The sequence below is a fragment of the Sesamum indicum genome, linkage group LG6 (genome assembly GCF_026168435.1).
Source record: "Sesamum indicum cultivar Baizhima isolate 11 linkage group LG6, ASM2616843v1, whole genome shotgun sequence".
Classification (NCBI taxonomy): domain Eukaryota; kingdom Viridiplantae; phylum Streptophyta; class Magnoliopsida; order Lamiales; family Pedaliaceae; genus Sesamum; species Sesamum indicum.
Window position 1 is genome coordinate 2,302,421 of NC_142662.1, and position 22,352 is coordinate 2,324,772.

Here is a 22,352-nt window from a genome sequence, read left to right on the forward strand (position 1 = left end):
AATGTTATAAATTTAAATAAATAACCGTTCCAAATACCGGTAATAAAATAATTCTAAACACGAGTTCCTCAAGTGAACGTTTCATTCTAGATACCATTGTTAGAACTATTTCAAAGAGGTGTTCTTAATTAATGGCTAACCATTCCAAATACCATTACTATTCCAGTTTCTAATAGAATAAGCTGCCTGGAACCAAGACCACGAGGATGAAGACATGCAATATGTTGCATGTGGGGCAATGATATAACCATGTACGCCCTAACTGTGAAAAATAAGAGAAACCTCTGTTCGAGACCAAGATTCGGGTAACATAAAAGAAACTCGAATAAAAAAGCAACAAGGGTAAAAGGAAGAATTTTTACAAGAATGGATAAAATCCTCAGAATGTAAAAAATCAAAAGGAAGACTATCGGCAGAAAAAATAAATAAATAAACCAACAGTCAGAAAGAATTGATAACCAGCTGGCACATGGTCAAAAAGTTATATCATGACCAACAACTGGAATAAAGAAGGACAAAGAAGATAATGAGCAATGACGTAATTTAAAACAAGTTTGAAGTTCGAGATGGAAGTCCACAGGCTATTATAAATCAGAAGGATAGGAAGCAGATGGGGGACATCAGAAAACTTCTTCAACTCTTCATTTCATAGATATTTTGAGTCTTTTCATAGTTTTGAGCTTTAAATTTTTCAGTGTATGGGATTTCCCCACAAAGTCCAATCCTCTTTCTTATGATAGGCTAAATAGTTGTCTCCTCTAATAGAGAAATAAAATATTTATATAATATTTCATATATTTTTTCAATAAAGTAAAGGTTTCTGTTCAACTTATTTACCCAAAAATTTTATTAAGTCTTTGTTCTTGAGTATCTTTTACGCCCTAAGGTAAGAGACGAAATAGGATTGTATTGTTTTATTGCTGAATGAGTCAAGTGCCTGTGAACCATATATTATAGTAGTGTGTTTGGAAGAAGTCCGTAAAATCGAGAATTTGAAATACCCAAAACAAGGTGGTCAAAGTAATATATGAATTTATAGAGGCTTAATTCTATTTCAAAAGTATGTTGGGCCAAACTAAGAGCATATGTATTGATTATGAGGGCTTTTTCTATAGAAGGGCAAAATGGACATTAGTCTAGCTAAAGGACCAAAACAACGAATATTTAGAAGTTAAAGGACTAAATTGCCATACAACAAAAGTTAGAGGACCAAATTGCCAAACTCCCATAGATACGGGACCAAAGTTGCATTTAACCCTTTAAAGAATTGGGAATTTTTCTTTTTTTTTTTTTTATCAAAATCAAGTTTCGTCGAACAAAATTAATTCTTAAATTTTAAATCAATCAAATGGTATATTGCACTTATCATATAATTCATGGGCGCTGAATTATTTTAGTATACTATTAACTTATTTATCTTCTAATATAAAATAAAAAAAATTATTAATCATAAAATCATAAAAATTAGTTTTTTCTTATTAATCTAATTTTTCTTACCAAACAACGAGAAGTATTTGAATTTTACTCTCCTTCCAATCATATCAGATAATGAAAATGTACTCTTTTTTCCCTCTTTTTCTCTCACTTGAACCAAACAAATCGTTAATTTATAATTAAATTATTGCATACCATTTATATTGTAATTGCCTATGATAGGTAAATAAGTTGTGCATGTCTAGTTAGTAATTTTTTTGTCTGTAAAAATAAATTATAGTACTAGCAAAATATGGAGAAATAATTTTTTTATGAATTTAAATAAAAATAGTTACAATCTCTAAAAATAAAGATGAACCCACGACTTTTCTCTTCAAAAATACCATTCAATGGTTGAAAGCTTGTTCTTATATAAATGTGTAATTTTCTCCGATTTTGTAAAGCAAATTATGGGTCATTTTAAAATATAGTATTCAAGATTTCGAGAATTTGATGCCAAAAAAACATGAAACCTTACGATTATAGAGTTTCATTGCGTGGCAAAGAGTTTGGATTTGAGTCGTTGTAAAAACTGAAAAATTTTAGTTCGGGTCAAGTTTGGTCACATTATACCTACTTAAATGATTAGTATAATACACTTGTTGTGTGACTAGTATATAATTCAAAATTTTGATCAATTAGATGACAAGTATACCATATTTGCTATGTAATTAATTTGATTAGAGTAAAACTGATTTGAACATGGAGGGGCATAATGAATTGAATCGAGTGGAAGGAATAATATAATATAAAATTTTCTTTTATGAAATATGAACTTAGTAATATCAACTATTAGCGATTGATATTAGCATAAAAAACAAATATTTCCTCATGAATTAACAAAAGCGCGCTCATCAGAATAATCGAAATGGTAGTACTTAAACAATTTGCTGCCTAATAAGATGCTGTTGCCATTAAAGATGCTCTGTCTCTCACCGCCGTCACACCGCCGCAACCCACAGGCTCCATATTATATATGAACCTCCTGACGACGGCGATGCCAGGCCCAGCCACCAGATCCTCCCACGCAGCGTCCGCCTCTCCGCCGCGTTTCCTGAACACGTCAGTCGCGTCAAGGCGGTGCATCATCCAGCCTTTCGTGTTCCTCAGCCGGTGAATCTTCTCTAGCTGGCGTCGCGCCAGTCTGCTTGTGTTCGTCTTTATTTTATCAATCGCGTCAGCGAAATTTCTCGCCTGAGTTTCCTCGTCGCAGAACGATTCCGCTCGGAAAAACATATCGAACTCGGGGACTCCGATCGCCCTCCGAATCCCCTTGGAATAGTCGGCGTTAGGTTTGAAGAAATCTCGAACTTCTTTCACCATTCCTCTCTCCACCATCCGATCAACCCGATCAGATACGAAGGAATCAAGCACAGGCCTCGCTACATCCACCCAGAGGAAACAGCAATCGTATCGCGATCGAAAACTCTTGTCCACCAGTGCCTCCACGAACGAATTTGACCCTCCGACGACCACCGGCAGATGTCGCCGGCGGAGTATCGACTTCAAGGAAACAGACGCCATGGCGCGGAAGTCCGAGGCGGAGAAGTCGGACTCAGGATCAACGATCCCAAGGAGGTGGTGGGGCACACCGCAGCGCTCTTCGTCAGTGATTTTGTTAGTGGCCACGTCCAGTCCTTGGTAGACTTGCATTTTATCAGAGTTTATCACCTCCGCCGCGAAACGGGTGGCGAGGTCAATAGAGAGGCGAGACTTTCCGGTGCCGGTGGCGCCCAGCACCACCACCACCTTGTCCTTAGGCGGCGGTTGGCGGAGGAGTTGATAATTGTTGGTTGGAACGTACAAAGATGGTTGTATCTGTCTGTACAGTGGCAGTGACAATTTCATTTTTTCTTTTTCTTTTTATTTATATGAATTTGTTAATAAATTGAAAAAAAAAAGAAAAGAAAAAGAGTTCTTTTGGCAAGAACCAAACGCGGCAACTCGAAAATGTATTAAAATAGGAAAAAGAAAAGGAAAGAGAGGAGAAATTGGAGGAAGAATTATAATGCAGGATAATAATAATAATAATAAAATGTTGGGAGTAAAAGAGAAATTAAAAGGCAATTCAAGAAAGGAGCAATAATTGGGGGAGTATTTATGGAGCCTAAAACATCAAAGTGAAGATTCATTTCATTAAAGTGCCTTTCACTTTCCAATTGATATATAATTTTAAAAAGTATGGCCCTCTAACTAATTCCCATAAATCTTTAAATGTATATATATTAATAGTTATGCTGTGTGTATATAATAAATAATTTATAAATAATAATAAAATATATAAAATAATAAATTATATTTAAAAAATGAAAGAAACAAAAAAAAAGAATATGAGGTATTATAAATATAATAAAAGAATTGGATACTGGTATTAAAATGATACAGAATCACTTTTTTAAAAAAAAATTATAATTAACTTTTTAAAATTATCTAATTAAAAGTATAATTACGGTATCATTAGCTACCAAATGTAAGTATAAAGAGTTTTTTTTATATTAGTATAGATAATATTAAATTAAATTATTCGATATTTTTTAGGACAATAGTGCTAAGAGTATGTCTGGTTAGGGTGAAAAGTTGGAGTATAAGAGAAGTGAAAATAAAAAGGAACATATAAGAGATAGCTTGATGTTTTTTTTAGGGTAAAAAATAGAGGGAAAGTAAAATTTGATGTATATGAAACTCTTTCGGAATTTAATTTTGTTTTCGTTCAAAATTGGGTGAAAAAGTGAAAATATAAAGCCAAAAAGAAAATATATATATATATTATTTTTATTTACTCTATCCTCCACTTTTATTCTCATTCGCTGGTAATACTATACATAATCGTCAAAGTAGATAAATAAATCAATGTAAAACTACCGTAGTCAATAATGAATTTTTTTTATTAACAAAAAATATTCTTGTTTCTTGTTTCACAAAAAATATTATTAATTAAATTTTGATATACTAAAATTATACTAGTATAATATTAATTTATTTATTTTCTAATACAAAATAAAGAGCAGGGTTATTAAGTTAAATTATAAAAATAATCTTTTCTTCTCAATCTGTTTTTCTCGTACCAAACAAAATGAAAGTATTTGAGATTTAGAGGGTGTTTGGTAAACTTTTTTAAAACATCTTATAAGTTCCTACATCTTATAAGATGTTGGATCTTATTCTAAAAATAAGCTCCTAAAGTGTTTGGATAAAATAAGACGTTAAAACTTATAAGATGTGAAAACATCTTACAAGATGTTAGGGTGTTTGGCATAATAAGGTCCTTTATTGATAAAATGACTAAAATGGGCATTATACCATTAGAATAAAATAAGTTGTTACTTCTTGACATATTTTACTTTAAATCTTTTTAAAATACTTTTATAAATAGCATACACCAATTTAATTCTAAATAAGAATTTAATAGATAATCTTTTTACAATAACCAAAAAATGATGAATTATTACCTAAACTTTTAAATAAAAATAAGATATATATATATATATATATGTACATTCATGCTAGTCGAATATTAATATAGATATATAATTGATATTTTCTTTGTTAATTCAATGATTATTTCTAGTCATATAATTTATAATATCTTGAATTTATATTTTTCAGTAAATATAATATCAATATCAATCTTATTTTCATTTAACTATAATAATGAAGTATTTTGTCTTTTGAAATGTTAGAAAAATTAAATATTAAAATATATTTTTAAATCCTAGAGAGAGAAAGAGTGTGTGTGTGTGTGAGAGAGAGAGAGAGAGAGTTGAGGGGGTGTGTGTGAGAGAGAGTGTGTGTGTGAGTATATGAATAGGGATATTTTTCTCTTATGACATATTAATTTTATATATAGCTTATAAAATATTTTATTATAATTTCAATATTTTCAATAATACAAAAAAAAAAAAAAGCAGTAATAGTCCATAAATATTAATGGTTGGCACATGATTGCAGAATTTGAATAAGAATCCATCCAAAAGAAAAATGAAAAAATGATAATGTTTTTTTTTTAATCTATAAAGATTTGTATTCTCTTTCAATCTCTCCTAAAACGACTTTTCACATCAAGACAGAGAAATCATATTTTAGGTTAGTGCTTGAAATTAAGACTGAATTTTATGAATAAGTTTGAGGTTATGAGTTCGAGCTCTATTGAATGTGGAAGTATTTGTCTCATTTTATATGAGTTATTATAATTTGTTTACAGTTATATTAGTATATTGATTGAATCGTGAAGAATCGATGTAATGTTCAGGAGAGGGAGAGAGGGAGAATTTCTCTGAATAATTTACTATTTATGATATGATATATTTACGAAATTAACATTTAAATAAATATATTTAAAAAGTGAACTCGACTTAAGTTAATTAAAATCATCTGAACTTTATTTTGAAAATTAGAGATTATTTGGTTTTGGTGAAAAATAGATGTATAAAAAAATAAAAATAAATCATATTTGGTGAAAATAGATGTATGAAAAAATAAAAGTAAATTGAATATATATGAAACTTCTCTATAGTCTAATTTTGTGTTCATTGAAAATTGGACGGAAAAGTGAGATTATAATGCTAAAAAAATTAAAAAAAAAAAGAAAGGAAAAATACACAGTCACCTATATATATCATCCTTATTCTTGTTGATGCATATTTTTATAAATTTGAAGTAAGAGTTTTTAATTTTTAATAATTTAAAATTATTTGAGCGTCAACTTGTTTATTTTCTAGTTCAAAATCAAACACAATTGTCGAAGTTCAATAAAAAAAATAAAATGGATAATTATAACCCCCCCTGAGGTTAGACGTAATTACACTTAGATTTTCTGTGATTTGGAAAATTACATCCAACACTGCTAAAGTTATCTTCTGTGGAAAGTCACCAAATTTGCTTATATTAATAAAAAATAAAATTTATTCCTGATTGACTTATTACTGATTTATTTTATGATCAAATTACCCTCATATGTTTTCATGTGTTAATGCATGTGAGGAGGTATATCTTACCATTATAAGGGTAGTTTAGTCGGAAAACAATTGTTTGACCTTCTATAAGTGAGTAATAAGTCAATCGAGGGTAATTATCAATTTTCTTGTTAATATTAACAAATTCACTAAATTTTGTCTAATTGATGGACTTCTTTGTTAGACAAAAACAAATATCAAAAGTGCTAAATGTAATTTTTAAAACCACAATAAATTCACATAAATGTAATTACACCAAACTTTAGTGAATGAAACTGTAATGATCTGAATTGGTATTAAAATGGAAGATAAGAAAATTCGGGGATGGGGGAATGGAAAGTGAAATATGGAAATGAAGTCCAGCTAAGGAAACTTGTGGACTATTCCATGGTTCAATGGCTCTAATTGTATAATTTTATTTATTCTTCGGGCTGTAAAGACAATGTGCAGATAAGCTTGGAATCAACCCATAATCTATCAATCACTATTCCTCATTGCATCTTCTTCCAAATGTCACTCCCTACACCTTCCATAAATCAAGAACAAAATAAAAAATCTTACACCCTAGAATTTATTAATTTATATATTTTTTATTGAAAAATTACAGTTTCGGTCCTGTAAGTACGGGGCGGGGCAGCAATTTTAGTCATGTATAAATCTATTATAATAGCTTTGTCATATAATTTTAAAAATTTCCCATGTTGAGGACGAACGTGCACTTTTCGGGCTATTCTTGCAAACTTCGTTTATTTACTGTAAAAAAAATCTTCAAATTATACGACAAAATTGCCATATATTCACAAAACTAAAAATTTCACCATCTATATTATGGGATTGAAATTAGAATTTTTTTTCCATTTGTCATATATATGCACGAATTGATCTTTGCAATTTAATTTCGTAATTTTAAAATTTAGCAATTCTAGTCCTTATTCGGTCAGCATGGCAAAAAAATTGCATATAATTTCTACATGACTCAATTAAATTGGGAATTCTGATTAATTTTGATAAGTTTTAGTCCTTTACCGGCCAATTTTTTCTTCAAATTATAATTGTTGCACACAACAATTTAATGGGCGGAATAGCTAGAATCCTCAATTTAATGATTATCACCTCATCTAATGGTTGGAATTTCCAATTTACTTAGATCATGTGCAAATCACATATAATTCTTAGATAAATTAATTGAAAAGAAAAAGTTAAAATTATCAAGATTCAAAGTTATAGGATTAAATTATAAAAATTAATTCATGCAGAAGTAAAAATCGTAACACTAAATTATTGGATTAAAATTACATATTTTCCCATATACAGTGGGCGAAGTGTGAATCCCGCGTAGTGAATATTGTAATTAAAATGGGAATAACCCTAAAATGATTAGAGACATGAATAGCATCCAATCCAATCATGAATTGTTGGATTCTATTCCGATTAATGCTTTCTACCTTTTTAAATTATTTCTTGGCTGGCTATAAAATATCATCACTGCCTTTTCCCGTTTGAGTCCAAATGTGTCTTCACACTCCACATTCCTCATATTCCAATATCAATTGGGTAAATTACAATAAGTTTTTTTCAAATTTGGTATAATTATGATTTTATTTTTATTATTTAAAATATTTAATACCTTTTAATATTTAATGTAAAAGTTATGTAATTCTTGAATGAAAATTTAAAATTGTCAACTTTTCTTTTATTGTATTTTTTTAATAAAAAATAAATTTAAAAATTATTAAAAAAAAGTCAAATAGGGTGTAGATGAAGAATTAGAAAATTTGTGAAAAATATTGAAAACCACTTAGTCATTTAAAAAAATTAGAAAATAAGTAAAATTATAATTTATAATCTACAAGAGTATTTTAGTCAGTTCACAACGATAAATGAATAGAAATCTAATTGAGGATAATGGCGATTAGATCAGTTGAATATTTATAATTATGTCAAATATTAGGAATTTTTTTGTAAACCGTGTATAAAAGTATGATCAACGAAATATAATAATTTAAACAACTTAATAGTATGAAAGAAAGCATGAGATGAATTGACAAATTGTAAAGAACTGAGAGAAATGGTTTGCAATTCTCTCTCTAGAAATGGTTGATTAATGAGGTGGATGGTGATGAGCATCGGAATTAGAGTCCAACCAACCTTGAACCACACTCAAACTTAACATCGCACGTATCATCGACGATAACAACGTAATTGTGCACAGGCCTAGTAAGAAACGACGGCAAGTGAAGCAACACATCACAAACACACGCATTATCAACTTCCTTCAACCACCGGCAGCATTCCTCTTCGCGCGCCGCGTCTCGTCTCCAGTGTCTGTGACCGTGTTCGTGTTCGTGTTCGCGCCTGCGGCAGTGTCTGCTGCCGGGTCCAGCAGGAGTGCTCAGAGGGGCCGGAGGGCTCGGTGGAGGCACGGGTGTGTAAGGCAGGACTGCACATGCACGATTTGCCAGCGCAATTTGAGATGCACAAAGTGGAGTGTCGGGGTCGATGGGCTTGTTCGGGACCCAGATGCTTTCGGCTTTTGCCGACAGAAATAACATTGTCAGTAGTAATTTGAGGGAAATGGATGCGCCCATGATGTTTGGAGAAAAGACTGAGAGAAGAGCTAGGGATAAACCGTGATTCCTGCAATTTCTCTACTTATAATGAGGAGTAATTTTAGGTTCATAAGCTTTTCATGTTTCTTGAATTAGGTGAACTTTTAGGTTTAGAAGAAGCTAACTGTAGTCCTCTAAAAAAGCAGCAGCAGCAAACTGTAGTAGAAAGAAGGCATGCATGCGTGAAGATTTCAAATATTATTATTAGGGTTAGATAGGTAAGATAGCATCTATCCCATTACTTTGTTTTTTTTTTTTTTAAGGAAAAAGAAAATTTTAGTTCTATAGCTTTGACCGAATTTCTTTTGGTCCTTTAATGTCGACAATATTAGATTTAGTCCTTTATATATCAATTTCATGTAGATTTGATTTTTTAGCCTAATTTAGGGCTCTTTTACCCTTTTGATGATAAAAGTTAATAGAACATCCTAATGCTCTTACAAGGCCAAACATGCTTTCGAAATAAAACTAAGTTTCTATAAATTCATACCTTCTATGTGAGCATTAATTATGAGATGCAAAATAAATGGAAATGGACCACATTTTGTTCTTTAAATAACTGTGTAGGGGTAAAATTATCCAAAATTTGGACAAAGAACTAAAATTACACATTTATAAAAGTTACAAGACTAAAATTAATAGCATGCAAACTTAAAGGACTAAACGAATATTTTTTTCTTTTTTATAGTACGTGATTTGTTACAATTTAATAGATTTGAATTAAAAATGCTGATTTGATGTATAAGATTTAAATCAATAAATAGGTTCAAACTAGAAAAAAAAATAAAATTACTATAGAAGTATAAATTCTTTTTACTGTCCCGTATATTAGAGAGGGTGGCAATTTAAGGATTCTAACTACAGGGGTGAAAAATTATAACCATAATTCAATAATTTTTAGCAATTAGAGAACTTCGGTTATTGGAGTTCTATATAATTCATTGGGAATTGCTGATGTGAAAAAATTACAATTTTAGTCTCATAGGGTATTTTTAGTCCACTGCTCTACAGGATTATACCAAAAACATTCCAAAATTAGAAAAGTTGAACCCATTTAGTCCCATGCTAATTTTATCGTAAAAAACTAACGATAAGTGCACGTGTTGTGCGCGTGCCAGTTAGTCAGAACTATATGACTAAATATATTCAATTTTGGGATGTTTTTTGTTCTCATAAAGCAAGGAAGTCACATATTGACCCCTTAATTATCCTATGGGATTAAAAGTGTTGTACCAACAAAGTTTGATGAAAATTTCGTATTGGTTTCTTTCATTCTCTTTTCTTCTTGCTTCATTATTCAAACATAGCTTAACTATCTCCATGGTTCTTTTTTTATTTTGAAAACAAAAGATATTATATATATATATATATATATATCGATGTCCTTTAAATTGGGCCAAGCCTACAAGCAAGGGATACTAGTCCAACTGGCTCATCAGTAGGATGGATAAGGGCACACAAGCGGGACGGATAAAGCCCAAAATAGGGAAGAAAAGCCCACAGGTTTACCTGCTACTTTACTGAACTGGCATACCTAAGAAATAAACTAATTTCAGTTGAACACGTCATGATACAGTTGGGAGGGACATCATATAGCTTGTCAACATATTTGTACATATCATCCCAATATATCTCCTGGTGATTCCAAGTAAATTGGTGAAAAATGAACTGAAAAATCTACAAATAACCAACTTTTGAATTTTTAGGCAAACTTGGCAGGATTCGGTCCAGCTCGCATATCTCAGCCAATATTTATCTAAATCACCAACAGTTTGTTATGGATAGCAACCAACTCAAATAGCTTTCTAATAGCATATGGAACTCAGTAATTGACCAATATCCAACTCTGTACAAACCTATAAATAGAGATTTTGTATAATCATTTGGGATCATCACCACCGATTCTCAAACTCTCACTTTCTCGCCCTACTCTCTTTCGGTTCTTAGGCTAATTTAACCTTATAATCTGTACTCCACACGAATCTTTATCACTCTCACATTATATCTCACCATTATTCTCACTTTATCTCAATATTTTCTTTTATTTCTTCTTTAATCCGTTACTCACTTAAGCATCGGAGTGCTAACCTCTATTTTGTAGGGCTAGTCCTTCGATAATCTTAAAATTTTGTTGAAGATCCTTCGATCGTTATGGTGTGGCCAAATTTTTGGGACGCATCATTGGCACCGTTTGTAGGAACACTTGAGTTTTGGCCTGAGAAATGACGAATTTCAACAATGGAGGTGACCACAGATCATATAAGGGAGACTCCTACTATTCTACCTGCAGATCTAACGGTAGGAGTTGCCAATGCTCCTGCTCTAGATTCGACCTTAGGAGCCGCTAATGCTGCAACAGGATCGATCCACACCCGGTGACTCACGAGCAAGGAAATAGCTGCCCTTCAGCCCCCTGGCATCTGACAATCACTGAAGAAAGAGATAGTGGAACTTTGCTAGCAAGTGAAGAAAGAGATTGTGCCTGCTGAGCGTATCATTCCCTTCAGCGAGCACATCATGATGGAAGAACTCCCTCCTAATTTTTTAGCACCTCCGCACCTCCGCACCTACTTGCTTATGATTGTATTGTTGATCTATCTGATTATATCCGTAAGTTTGAAAACACAACCCTATAGCATAGGTATACTGATGGCAGGAGGCTTTCTCAACTATGAAACGCTTATAACCTCAGGAAATTTTTTTTTCCTGAAATCTCTACTCTCTATTTACTATTTGTTATCCTTGTAATAAAACATTATCTCACATCAATAAATGCAATTCTTGCTTCCCATCTTGTGTTACTCACAGAATTAGTTTTCAGCTCCTAATTGACTCCAAATAAGCTGCCGGTACCAGCTAGAGCATGTTTTTACATAAGTCATGCACCAGTCGGCGCACAGTCCTACGAAGTCGCCACCAGCTAGCATGTCCTCCTAAGAAGCTGCCCCTTGCTGGTGTATGCTTCTACACAAGTCACGCCTAGTTGGTGCACGCACTCACATAAGCTACCACTAGCTAGCGCACACATCCAAACTCAGCCATCATCAGCTGGCACATACATCTTATAAGTAGCTACCAGCTGATACACCCACTTCAGTTTCTAGTTGCCTTCTGTTGGCACATCTACTTCAACAAAATGCTAATAAAACCTACTTAGGCTAACTTACTACTTGCTAATTACTATCCTTGCTCATTTACTGTGAGATATTTTTTCTCATACTAACGGAATCACATATTACTTGCTACTAAAGGAAGGCCCAAGTACCTCATAGGGAGATGTCCTTTCTGAAAGCCCAAGATCGATAGCAATTGTTCTTTCTTTTCTTGTGCAGACTGGGATATAATAATGTGACTCTTTTGAATATTCAGCCGGAGGCCCGATCATTCGGCAAATTGGTCCAGTCCCACCTTTAGGACTCTAACCGAGTCCATATCAACTCTGCAGAAGAGTAGTAGATCATCCGCAAATCTCAGTTGGAATACCCTCGCTGGCTCACATCTTCCGATGAGAATGGTAAACATAATTGGCTCGCCTCCTCATCAGTTAGGATATGCCTCGCCCAAGGTCTCAGATAGCTAATGTCCACCAATATTTGGCGTCTGTTACCTCCAAGGAGGTTCTGATAATAGGATACAAACTCATGCACAATCTCCCCTGATTCTGTGTGAGTGGTGCCAACCTCATCATTAATCTGCAAGATCCTCCTCACCATTGTAAGACTTTTGGGGGATGTTTTGGCACATCTTTTGTTTGTAAAGTGGTAGTATTTGGCAGATTTTAAGCATGCAAAGTTTCACTTTATAGCACATTTCATTAATGATCAAAATCAGTGAATTTCAGTATATTTTCTGTTTTTTTGCAATTTAGTGCTTTTGTGCAATTTTAGTTTCCGTTTTTATTGCTTTCAAGATTTATGCTTACATATTTAAACACAACATAAACTATAATTACTTGCAAAAAAGGCATATCCATTAGTACTTTTACACATAATTCACCATTACTAAAAGGTCATCTAGTAATATATAAGAATATCCTTTTACATATAATTCACCATTACAATAGTATTCAATATTTGAAGTATTTTGAGATGTTTGTGACATCTTTTGGCCTATTCCTCTCAAGATTAAGTGATGGAAATGTTGTGTGGTATTTGTGGGTTATTACATATATAAATAGCAAAAAAATAATTTTTGGGGGCTTTTTTTTCCCTCCAAAAACTGAACACAAGCCTGATTTTGAACACGTAAAGCGTGGGACTACAAGTGAGAAGGATCCTATCTAGTGGGACCAAAAGTGATATTTTGACCCAATTCACTAACGGCACGTGACAAGTTATGTGCCGTTTCCGTTAGTTGTTAACGGAATAGGACCATGTCTGTTAAAAAAATAGAGTTTTGGGACTAAAAGTGTTGAACACGTGAAACGCGTGACTGCAAGTGAGAATGACCCTATCTAGTGGGACCAAAAGTGATATTTTGCCTAAAATTATCCAAAAAATAGCCGGACAAATTGAAATTTAGGATAGCAACTGGTTAAATACATGACGTCTTACATATTTGCTAATGCAATGTGGGGCAGGCCACTTTGTATTTTTCATCAATTCGCCAGCCACTGTTTGACCCACGCGAACCTCCACCAAAAGTTTCGGCACCCTCCACCAATCTAACACACCATCTCCCGTTATTTTCATCAACCATTTTCAGCCATATATCACCAAAGCCATTTTAGCGTCATCGTCGCGATTTTCAGACTTGCCCGCATCAACTCTCTGCCATCGGGCATCCTCTCACCTCCGCTCCAATCAATTAATTTTAATTTTCTTCAACTCTCGAGCATTTTGGCATCCTTTATTTATCGCCAACTTTTCCCCCTCGCAACTCCTCATCACCAACTTCCACCATGGACTCAGCCTTGTGCAGCCTCCCCACCACGTCCCATACCACATTAGTAACTACGTAAGACGCAATTTATTTAAATTGAGACCAGTTCATAATTAAAATCCTTAGCCCTAATTTATCAGGCTAATTTCAGAATAAATTTGATCAAAAGAACTAAAATTACACTAGATTAAAATTTAATTTTGTGATTTTACCTACAATTTAAGTAGAAGTAAATCTGATTGAGAAAATTATTAAGTAGTAATCTTAATTTGATAAAATTGAGACGTAATTAGCTAATGAGATGAAGTGACGAAAATAGCCAATATCTTAGGGCCAGACGTTTCTGCTTCTCACCGACTTAATCACTTGCGCATATTCACAATCAAAACACTTGAATCTTCTCATCCTCAATGCTTCGTCATACGGTACTCTTCTTCCAAAACAATCATTCTTCAACAACCTAAGGAAGAGGGACAATTCAGTTCAGCGGAGGGAACCCATTTACGAAGGATCACTCGTCACTACACACAAGTGCGTATCCTTCTTTTGCCTGATTCTTCCGTCGTTACGCGTATGTATACACACATTCTAATATTGTTGCAGAAGAGTGATTTGCTGTGAAGAAATTTCGGTCCAATCTTATGTGAATTTTAATTCCCAAATTCATTTTCTTTTTCTTGCTTTTTTTTTTTTTTTTCTTTTGCTCTGATTCTTTGTATTCTTCTGCATTACAATATGAACTCAATTGTTAGCCCTATTGACAAGGAGGAGAAACTAGAATTCGATGCGTTTGTAGTATTTCCTTTTCTTTCTCCTTAATAGGCGTTTGCAATTTTGGCATTTATTGTGATTATCGGAATTACTTTTTTCCCTTTGTCTCCCGCCGCCCGGGGGGGGGGGGGTTATAATGGTTTGGTCTAATACTATTTCATGAGTGTCAGGGGTTAGGGTTTTTGAAGACGTTGAAACGCTGTGGAGTCATATTTGTATTTCACTGCATGATGTGCTGAAATGGTGGGTGCATGGGATTTGAGAAATTCTATACGATCATGTAATGTCCTGGTTTTTCTTATCCGCAGAACTGATTTGTCTAATTCGAAGATGGGGTTCAATAAAGTTTATAAGTCATTGCAAGAAGTTTTCCCCCAGGTAATTTTGGTCTTTTTTACTTTTTAAATTACGTAGTGCTAACGCGTGTATAGGTTGATATGCGAATCACGAGTTTGAGTGGTACTCAATGTTTTTAGATCATCAAGACTCCATTATAAAGTTCCACTGACCTCTTAAATTTATGATCACATTTGAATGTAGTATAAGATTTATGCCGCAAGCTGATACCAATGGTTCTAAATGCTGGGAACTATTCAGGACAGTACATTAGTTATTCTCTGACATTGTGATTCTTATAATTTTAAAATAAATCATCAAGTTGTATTTTCTGAGGCCGAGAGATAGTCACTGTTTGGTTGTTTGGGCTTTCCTTCTGACAACAGATTGATGCTCGAGTTCTTAGAGCTGTTGCTATTGAACATAGCAAGGATGTCGATGCAGCTGTTGAGGCAGTGCTTCTTGAGATCATCCCTTACTTTACTGAAAGATCTGGACCAAGTGCTCCTTTGTCTGGGAGCAGTGCAGTTGGTGGATCATCTGAAGGAAACAGTTGTATATAATTCTATTAATATTTCTCAATTTAGTTTATTGGTTGTTTTGATCGCTAATACTTGTTAAGTTCGATATTTTCAATTCTTGCTGATTTTGGGTGTCAATTGGTCCTGTGGTTCCCTTTCTTGATGCCAACAGCTATTGTGGATGCTGTTGCCGCTACTTCAACTGCAGATGATGGCCTATCCACTAACAGAGTCGCCTCAGCTGAAGTCCAAAATGGTTACAATATGAATGGTGGAAATCAACAGTCTTTTCATGCTGCTGTTGATGATGAACACAAGAACCCCTTGTACAATACATATGATGGACATCATGAAGGACAGGGTGATTCTGCTGAACCGGCATTGTCTGGAAAAATTCTTGAAAATAGCATACAAACAGATGGTGATGTTTATTCTCATGTTGAAGCTGTTGCATTAGTTGATAAAGATGGGGTAAATACTCTTACAATTGAAGCATCAGGAGACCCTAAAACAGATGAAACAATTTCAGCTGATAAATTTCTAGAAAGCAGCATCAAAATTTCATCCGATCATCTTCCTGGTCATACGTTGGGAACTCATCGAGATGAGATAGGAATCAACCAAAACCTGAATGTAGATTATGGCCAGTTAGTTACTGATTTTGGCATGGCTATCAATAAAGAAAGCGATCAGGAGATTCCTTGTGCAGATGGCAACAATTATGTGGTTGGGAGTTCTTCATTGAACACTCATGACCTAACAAGAAGCCCTTTAGACCAGTTGGTAGTGTTACCTGACGTGCATGCAAGTAATCTTGAGGGACTAGATGCCAGCTTGTCAAATAATACTGCGTGCAAGATGGAACCCAACAGCAACAATATTGGCACTGAAGATGAGTCTACCTTGAATGCATCTGTGTTTCAATCCAGTCAAATACATAACATTGATGTTCTTGAGGAAATTATCGTTGATGCAAGAAATAACAAGGTATCAGCATTATCAAACTCTTATTCTTTATCCAGAAAGTGATGAAAATCTTGAACTTGGTATTTCTCACCGACTATGAGTTTTACAATTTGCTTAGAACTAATGAATCTCGAGTGTCCTGTGGCAATCAATTTTCATCTGCTAATATGCTTGACGTAAAAATGGTGCAGAAAACATTGTTTTCGGCAATGCAGTCGGTCATCAAGTTGATGAGGGAAGTAGAGCTTAAGGAGCAAGCTGCAGAACAAGCCAAAGTAGAAGCTGCTGCTGAGGGTGCGGATATACTGGCTGAGGTTGAGGATCTCAAACAAATGGTGCAGACCATGAAGGAGGCAAATGGCATGGTTGTATTCCTACTACTGTTATTGTAGCATTCTTTTAAGTTGATTCAAAACGCTTTGTTTTTGTTAAACCATCATGCTTATTGCTCATCTTTTCTTTTCCCCACTCAGCATGCTGGAGAAGTGTATGGTGAGAAGGCCATCCTAGCTACCGAGTTGAGAGAGCTTCAGTCTCGTGTGCTCAGCCTGTCAGATGAAAGAGACAAATCTCTTGCTGTTCTTCATGAGGTGGTTTTAAGCTTTACTCTGTTCTGTCGAAACAGCACTACAGTATTCCTCGCATATAGTATCTATCGCATATTGTAGTTGAAGGTGAACTCAGCACGACTGTCTCATCCGACTTTGTCATAATTTGACTTTATCATAATTTGGTTTATTCCCTGATATTCTTTGTTCGAAGCAATAGTTGTTAATCATTTAGGACTGTTCCTTTCCTTTGACATTTTATTCTGCCTTACCATTTCCATCCTTGCTGTTACATTTTACTTCACAAACCAAAGAAAATAGGAAAATGCAAGAATTGAGGCCGAGAAGCTGGATTTCTCTTGTTTTTCATTTTTTCCTGTAAGGAAGCTGGTTTGGTCATACTTACTCTCATTTGTTCTTTTATGACTGCATTTTCTTCTTATTTGATCTTGTTGAAGAACCTTTGTATGATATTTTGCTCACGATTTCATCGATCAATACACATCAGATAATATCTGTAAGGGTGGTGTGCCTATTGGATTGCATTTTCTGTCTAACCTTTTCCTATTACTTATCTTATGATTAAACGTGAAAGCAAGAGAAGGTTTGACAAAGTTACATTAGGTTATTCTTGACTATCTTCTTTATCATATCATAAGCCTGTAGATTTTAAGTTTAAGCATTTTCCTGCAGATGCATCAAACATTAGAGGAACGATTAGCTGCAGCCGAAAATGAAATAAAATCCATGGAGCAGGAGAAAATAGAAAAGGATAAGGCTGCAATGAAATCCCTCGCAGAGCAAGAACTGATTATGGAAAAAGTGATGCAAGAGTCGGAGATCCTGAAACAACAGGCAGAAGATAATGCCAGGGTAATGTGATTTCCTTATTCATATCACCTCATGTTGAGCAATTTATGAAGGAATGAATTTGATTATCTATATTATTGCCTATACCTGTTACGGCCCTAGGACTTTAACCTTCATATTTTACTGTTATAGTTATTTCTGTTATAAATCGGTGATTATTCTGTTACTGTTGTTGCAGTTGCAGGAATTTCTTGTGGATCGCGGTCGTGTTGTGGATATGTTGCAGTAAGTTCCATACAGTTTTGGCTAATTTATTTTTCCTATTCTTGCTAGAGCTAGTTTTGCTTCTCTTGATATGTGCTGGTGAATCTACCATTAGAGTATTAGTAGCTATTTTCCTGGACATCCAAAGTCATTCACAGTGCATGTTTTATTGAAACTGTCTCCTGATTTGGGTCTTTGAGGTCAAGATTTTGTGTGGGATTGGCCATAACCCTATTGAGTTGTTGCAAGTTCTAAAAAATGCCATCTGAAGAGCGTCTTCTTTTTTCTTGCACATGTTCTTCTAGAGGAGAAATTGCAGTGATATGTCAGGATGTGAGACTTCTAAAGGAGAAATTTGATGAGCGTGTTCCATTTAGCAAATCACTCTCATCCAGCCAGACCAGCTGCATCTTAGCTTCTTCTACTTCATCTTTGAAAAGTTTGATCCCGGAGCCAGTGGAGTCTGTGCCTGATGAAGCTGCTCAGTCAATGGAGGCACAGAAGAACAGAGATAAAATTTCTTGCTCTAATAAAAAGTCATATAAAGAGAAAGCAGCTAAAAGAAAACTCAAGGCAATTCTAGACAATGGATGGGAATTTTTGGATAGTCATGAAACTAATGCTTGAGAACCTATCTGAAGTGCAGGTTGACCAAGTGAAAATTTGATAAATTTACATTCCTCATACCAGCTCTCTACAAGCATCGCTGGCTCTGGATTCCAGATTTTGTTTTTATTGATTTCTGTTGGATCGAGCAGTCGATATATATCTAGCATGTAAACCTCTTCAAATGTTCACTGGCTGTTGTGGAATTCAAGGAATTTGGAACGCTGGGAAGTTGCCTGTGTATATTCTGTTCATGTAAATAATAAACCATTTGACCTAGCATAATTTTTTGGTAAGTTTCAAGATGGAAGATGTTTACCGTGCCAAATTTGCAAGAATGGGCTGTTCTGAATGGTGATTCCTACCTTTGAATTTGTAGTTGATACAATTCATTAAACATGTAATTGCATGTAATTCTAGTTTGTAAAAGTTTAGATGCTGCAGCCTCTAAGATCTTGTTCACCCTCAAAAAATTTAGTTCAGATACTGTAGTGAAAGATTCTAGATAATGGCAGGCTTACAGCATTGTCGTCTTAAGAAACATCGGCAGCATAACAATTGCGTTTCCATGTGCTAGCCAACATTGAAGTGAAACACGCGTATGAAGATTGTTTTGATTTGTTTCCGAGCAAAACTGGAAGCGGTATCTTTTGAAAATACACATCTTTTGCCAAAAGTCAACCCACATATACAACCACAATCATGTACAATCGAGGCCAAGAGTACTAAAAGAAAACACCAGTCTTACAATTAAATCACCCTAAAAGTTTGCCCATCTGAGCATCATATGCTCAAGTTTCTCCCAAAGCTTTCTTGATATCGCCCTGCAATAGAGAATGGGCTCGGTTACAGTTGGCAAGATAGCATAAACCAAAATGCAATTGAAAAGCCAATAGAGAGAGAGAGAGAGAGAGAGAGAGAGAGAGAGAGAGAGAGAGAGAGCAAGACCTCAACTGCCAAAGGTGAGGTAGTTGATCCATAACGTTTAATTACAACCCCTTCTTTGTCGACTAGGAACTTAGTGAAGTTCCATTTGATGCTAGACCCAAATAGACCTCCTTTACTTGATTTAAGGAACTTGTAAACAGGTGCTGTATCTGCTCCATTCACTTTGACCTTATACATAATACACAAAATAACAGTTTTGTTCATTATATGACTGCAAAGATTGAAGGAACTCATAAAAGAACTTAAAAAATATTCAAGAATACAGGTCCGGACATATTTGCATCAAGTGACTAAAATTTCATCTCACGCAATCCCGATTTAAACCATCGCCCATCTTATCTTTCTCCCAGCCCCAGTATTCTAGTCTGTCTTCACTTATCCATTCAGTTTAAATACTTTATTAATAAGAGTGCATTAATATGTTACAATAATCCAAGTTCCACTACTACCGACTTCCATAAGCCATTAGAATGCCATTATAAAACAAAGATCGTGGTGACAGATATCAAAATGTTATTATCCAGGCATTCACTCATCCTGCACATCGTGGAATTCTCTGACCATGATGTATTGTATTTGTTTTGCGATCGGAAATAAAGGACACAGCAATTTGGTTTTATTCTTGAAAGTTGAAACTAAATTGACCTCCACACTTTTCTTCAGTTCCCAGTTTATATAGCCAAACTAATTGCAAATCGAACTGCAATTCTTACCCACCATGCACAACAGCTCATCCATGGAATGAAAATATACCTTCAATTGAGAGAACTGAAGCAATAATCGGATAAACAGAAGCATCGTAAATTAAATTCATCATGTCCAGTGCTAAATACTTTCTGTAAGAACACTTTTAGGAACACCCAACAGAAAATAACAAAATGAAATTCATTACCTTCTGAAATATGGGATACTCAGCCTTGAATCTTGTGCAGGCAAATTGTTCAGCTTCTTGGCTCGATCCTGGTTCTTGATACAAGAACTGGTTGCACGGGAATGCCAGTATCTCAAGACCTGAAATACAAATCATGCTATAAACACGGGCATCCCACACGTAATTACAGTTTAATAATCAATAAACCTCCATACATAAAAAAAAATATCACATCAATGACGGAACCCCTATTAAAAGCACAAAAACAACATCAATAAGGGGAAAAACAACTTACCCTTATCCTTATATTGCGAGTAAAGCTCAGTCAACTGGGTGTAATTTGAGTTTGTGAACCCACTGTTTCGTTAAAATAAAGCAGACAATCATAACATACACAAACACAAGATCCCACAACAGAAACAAAACCCCAAAAAGAAAGAGGGGAAAAAACCCACCATTTCGAAGCAACGTTCACGACAAGCAAGACTTTCCCTTTATAGGTGCTCAGGTCCACATCCCTGCCTTTACTATCCTGCCCAACATCATCAAAACCGCAAAATTAGTCCTCCACATAGAATATATCATATCTGGGAGAGTGAAAAACACAGAAGGAAGACAAACAGAGAAAGAACCTTGACAGTAAACTCGTGAATGGATTTCTGAGGGACTGACGGAGAGGCACCCATTTTCTCTCCGTATTTTTCTTTCTTTCTTCTGCGAACTATTTATTCTTGTGCGCAGGTGAACTGAATTATCGGCGAAAAAGGTGCAGTTTTTGCGGCTGAAATTTGAATGAAGATGGACTGCAATGGCGATGTAATGACTAATGTGAAAGAGAAGAGGGCAGAGAGAGTTCCGCTGCCAGCGATTCAATCACATGAAAATAGCAATGGTACCCCGTAATATCTCTCTTATCTCACACACCACCTATTCTAATTTCTAATCCTCAAAGCCGGAGTTACAGTAAAACCTCTATAAATTAATACTCTATAAATTAATAAACTCTCTAAAATAATAAAATCTTCCGGTCCCGACTTGGGCCTTTGTAAAAAATCATCAAATTCGATAAGATAATAAGATAATAATTTTTCAAAAAATTCCTTTATAAATATTAGGTCCCATTAAAACTCTAAATTAATAATTCATAAATATTATAATTATAAATATTATGGTAATTTGATAAAATATGAAGCCTGTAATACTTTACGTATTTGATCATTCATGGATGATTTTGCGATGGCTTTTAGATGAAAAGACATGGTTGGGTGTCATGAATTATTTTATTTTCATATTGAGATTTATATAGTATATGTTTCATTCAGCATGCATTAATATATTTAATTGGCTATCATAGTTATTTAAGTGCAATGAATTAATATAAACATATATATTTAAGTAATTTCAATGAATTGATACATGCGTCTATGAATATAATAGTTAATTGTACACAATGAATTGATATTATACATGAATATATTTAATTAGTTTCAAAGAATTGATTTATGCCTGAATATAATCAATGAAACATATATGAATTCATTTATTTTCAATACATATGTACTAAATTTGCTGAATTTAAAAAGTCTCTCTTTTAATTAATAAAATATTAATTTATCGATAAATTAATATCTGTTTAAATTAATAAAATTTCATGGTCCCAAGATTATTAATTTATAGAGGTTTTACTGTATATATAAAATTTTACATAAATAAATATCTTTTATTAATTTAAAATTTACTAAATTTTTTTATATTAATAAAACATATATTTATTAACAAAAACAAATTTAAGAAAT

The 22,352-nt window shown here is 34.0% G+C and overlaps 3 protein-coding genes and 1 pseudogene across 4 annotated transcripts; 1 reads left to right on the forward strand and 3 right to left on the reverse strand.

Moving 5' to 3' along the window:
* Positions 1 to 2,237: 2,237 nt before the first annotated feature.
* Positions 2,238 to 3,524, reverse strand: LOC105165356 (adenylate isopentenyltransferase 3, chloroplastic pseudogene; annotated as a pseudogene).
* Positions 3,525 to 8,457: 4,933 nt separating this feature from the next.
* On the reverse strand, positions 8,458 to 9,161 carry LOC105165355 (uncharacterized). The gene has a single exon (XM_011084334.2). It carries the CDS (start codon positions 9,011 to 9,013, stop codon positions 8,558 to 8,560), a length of 456 nt encoding a protein of 151 aa, XP_011082636.2. The 5' UTR covers positions 9,014 to 9,161; the 3' UTR covers positions 8,458 to 8,557.
* A 5,084-nt stretch (positions 9,162 to 14,245) lies between these two features.
* LOC105165281 (uncharacterized) lies at positions 14,246 to 19,022 on the forward strand. 2 transcript variants are annotated; one of them, XM_088881916.1, is made up of 9 exons: positions 14,246 to 14,446; positions 14,995 to 15,064; positions 15,409 to 15,574; positions 15,716 to 16,530; positions 16,701 to 16,874; positions 16,983 to 17,099; positions 17,751 to 17,930; positions 18,106 to 18,152; positions 18,437 to 19,022. In XM_088881916.1, exons 2-9 carry the CDS (start codon positions 15,017 to 15,019, stop codon positions 18,756 to 18,758), a joined length of 1,869 nt encoding a protein of 622 aa, XP_088738042.1. In that variant the 5' UTR covers positions 14,246 to 14,446; positions 14,995 to 15,016; the 3' UTR covers positions 18,759 to 19,022. The 2 variants fall into 2 exon arrangements, with proteins under 2 accessions (XP_088738042.1, XP_088738041.1); XM_088881915.1 differs by having other exon boundaries at positions 14,247 to 14,446; positions 15,409 to 15,577.
* Positions 19,023 to 19,320: 298 nt separating this feature from the next.
* On the reverse strand, positions 19,321 to 21,466 carry LOC148787635 (putative glutathione peroxidase 4). The gene is made up of 6 exons (XM_088881917.1): positions 21,189 to 21,466; positions 21,012 to 21,088; positions 20,852 to 20,913; positions 20,578 to 20,696; positions 19,686 to 19,853; positions 19,321 to 19,561 (listed from the first exon to the last, which is right to left on the reverse strand). Exons 1-6 carry the CDS (start codon positions 21,240 to 21,242, stop codon positions 19,529 to 19,531), a joined length of 513 nt encoding a protein of 170 aa, XP_088738043.1. The 5' UTR covers positions 21,243 to 21,466; the 3' UTR covers positions 19,321 to 19,528.
* Positions 21,467 to 22,352: the final 886 nt, after the last annotated feature.

Coding starts and splice junctions, on each gene's coding strand:
- LOC105165281 (XM_088881915.1), top strand. CDS start 15,017: ATGGGGTTCAATAAAGTTTATAAGTCATTGCAAGAAGTTTTCCCCCAG. Junction 16,875..16,982: donor TGAAGGAGGCAAATGGCATG/GTTGTATTCCTA, acceptor TTCCCCACTCAG/CATGCTGGAGAAGTGTATGG. Junction 17,931..18,105: donor AGGCAGAAGATAATGCCAGG/GTAATGTGATTT, acceptor CTGTTGTTGCAG/TTGCAGGAATTTCTTGTGGA.
- LOC105165355 (XM_011084334.2), bottom strand. CDS start 9,013: ATGGGCGCATCCATTTCCCTCAAATTACTACTGACAATGTTATTTCTG.
- LOC148787635 (XM_088881917.1), bottom strand. CDS start 21,242: ATGGGTGCCTCTCCGTCAGTCCCTCAGAAATCCATTCACGAGTTTACT. Junction 21,089..21,188: donor TTCACGAGTTTACTGTCAAG/GTTCTTTCTCTG, acceptor GATGTTGGGCAG/GATAGTAAAGGCAGGGATGT. Junction 19,562..19,685: donor CCTCACCTTTGGCAGTTGAG/GTCTTGCTCTCT, acceptor TCTCTATTGCAG/GGCGATATCAAGAAAGCTTT.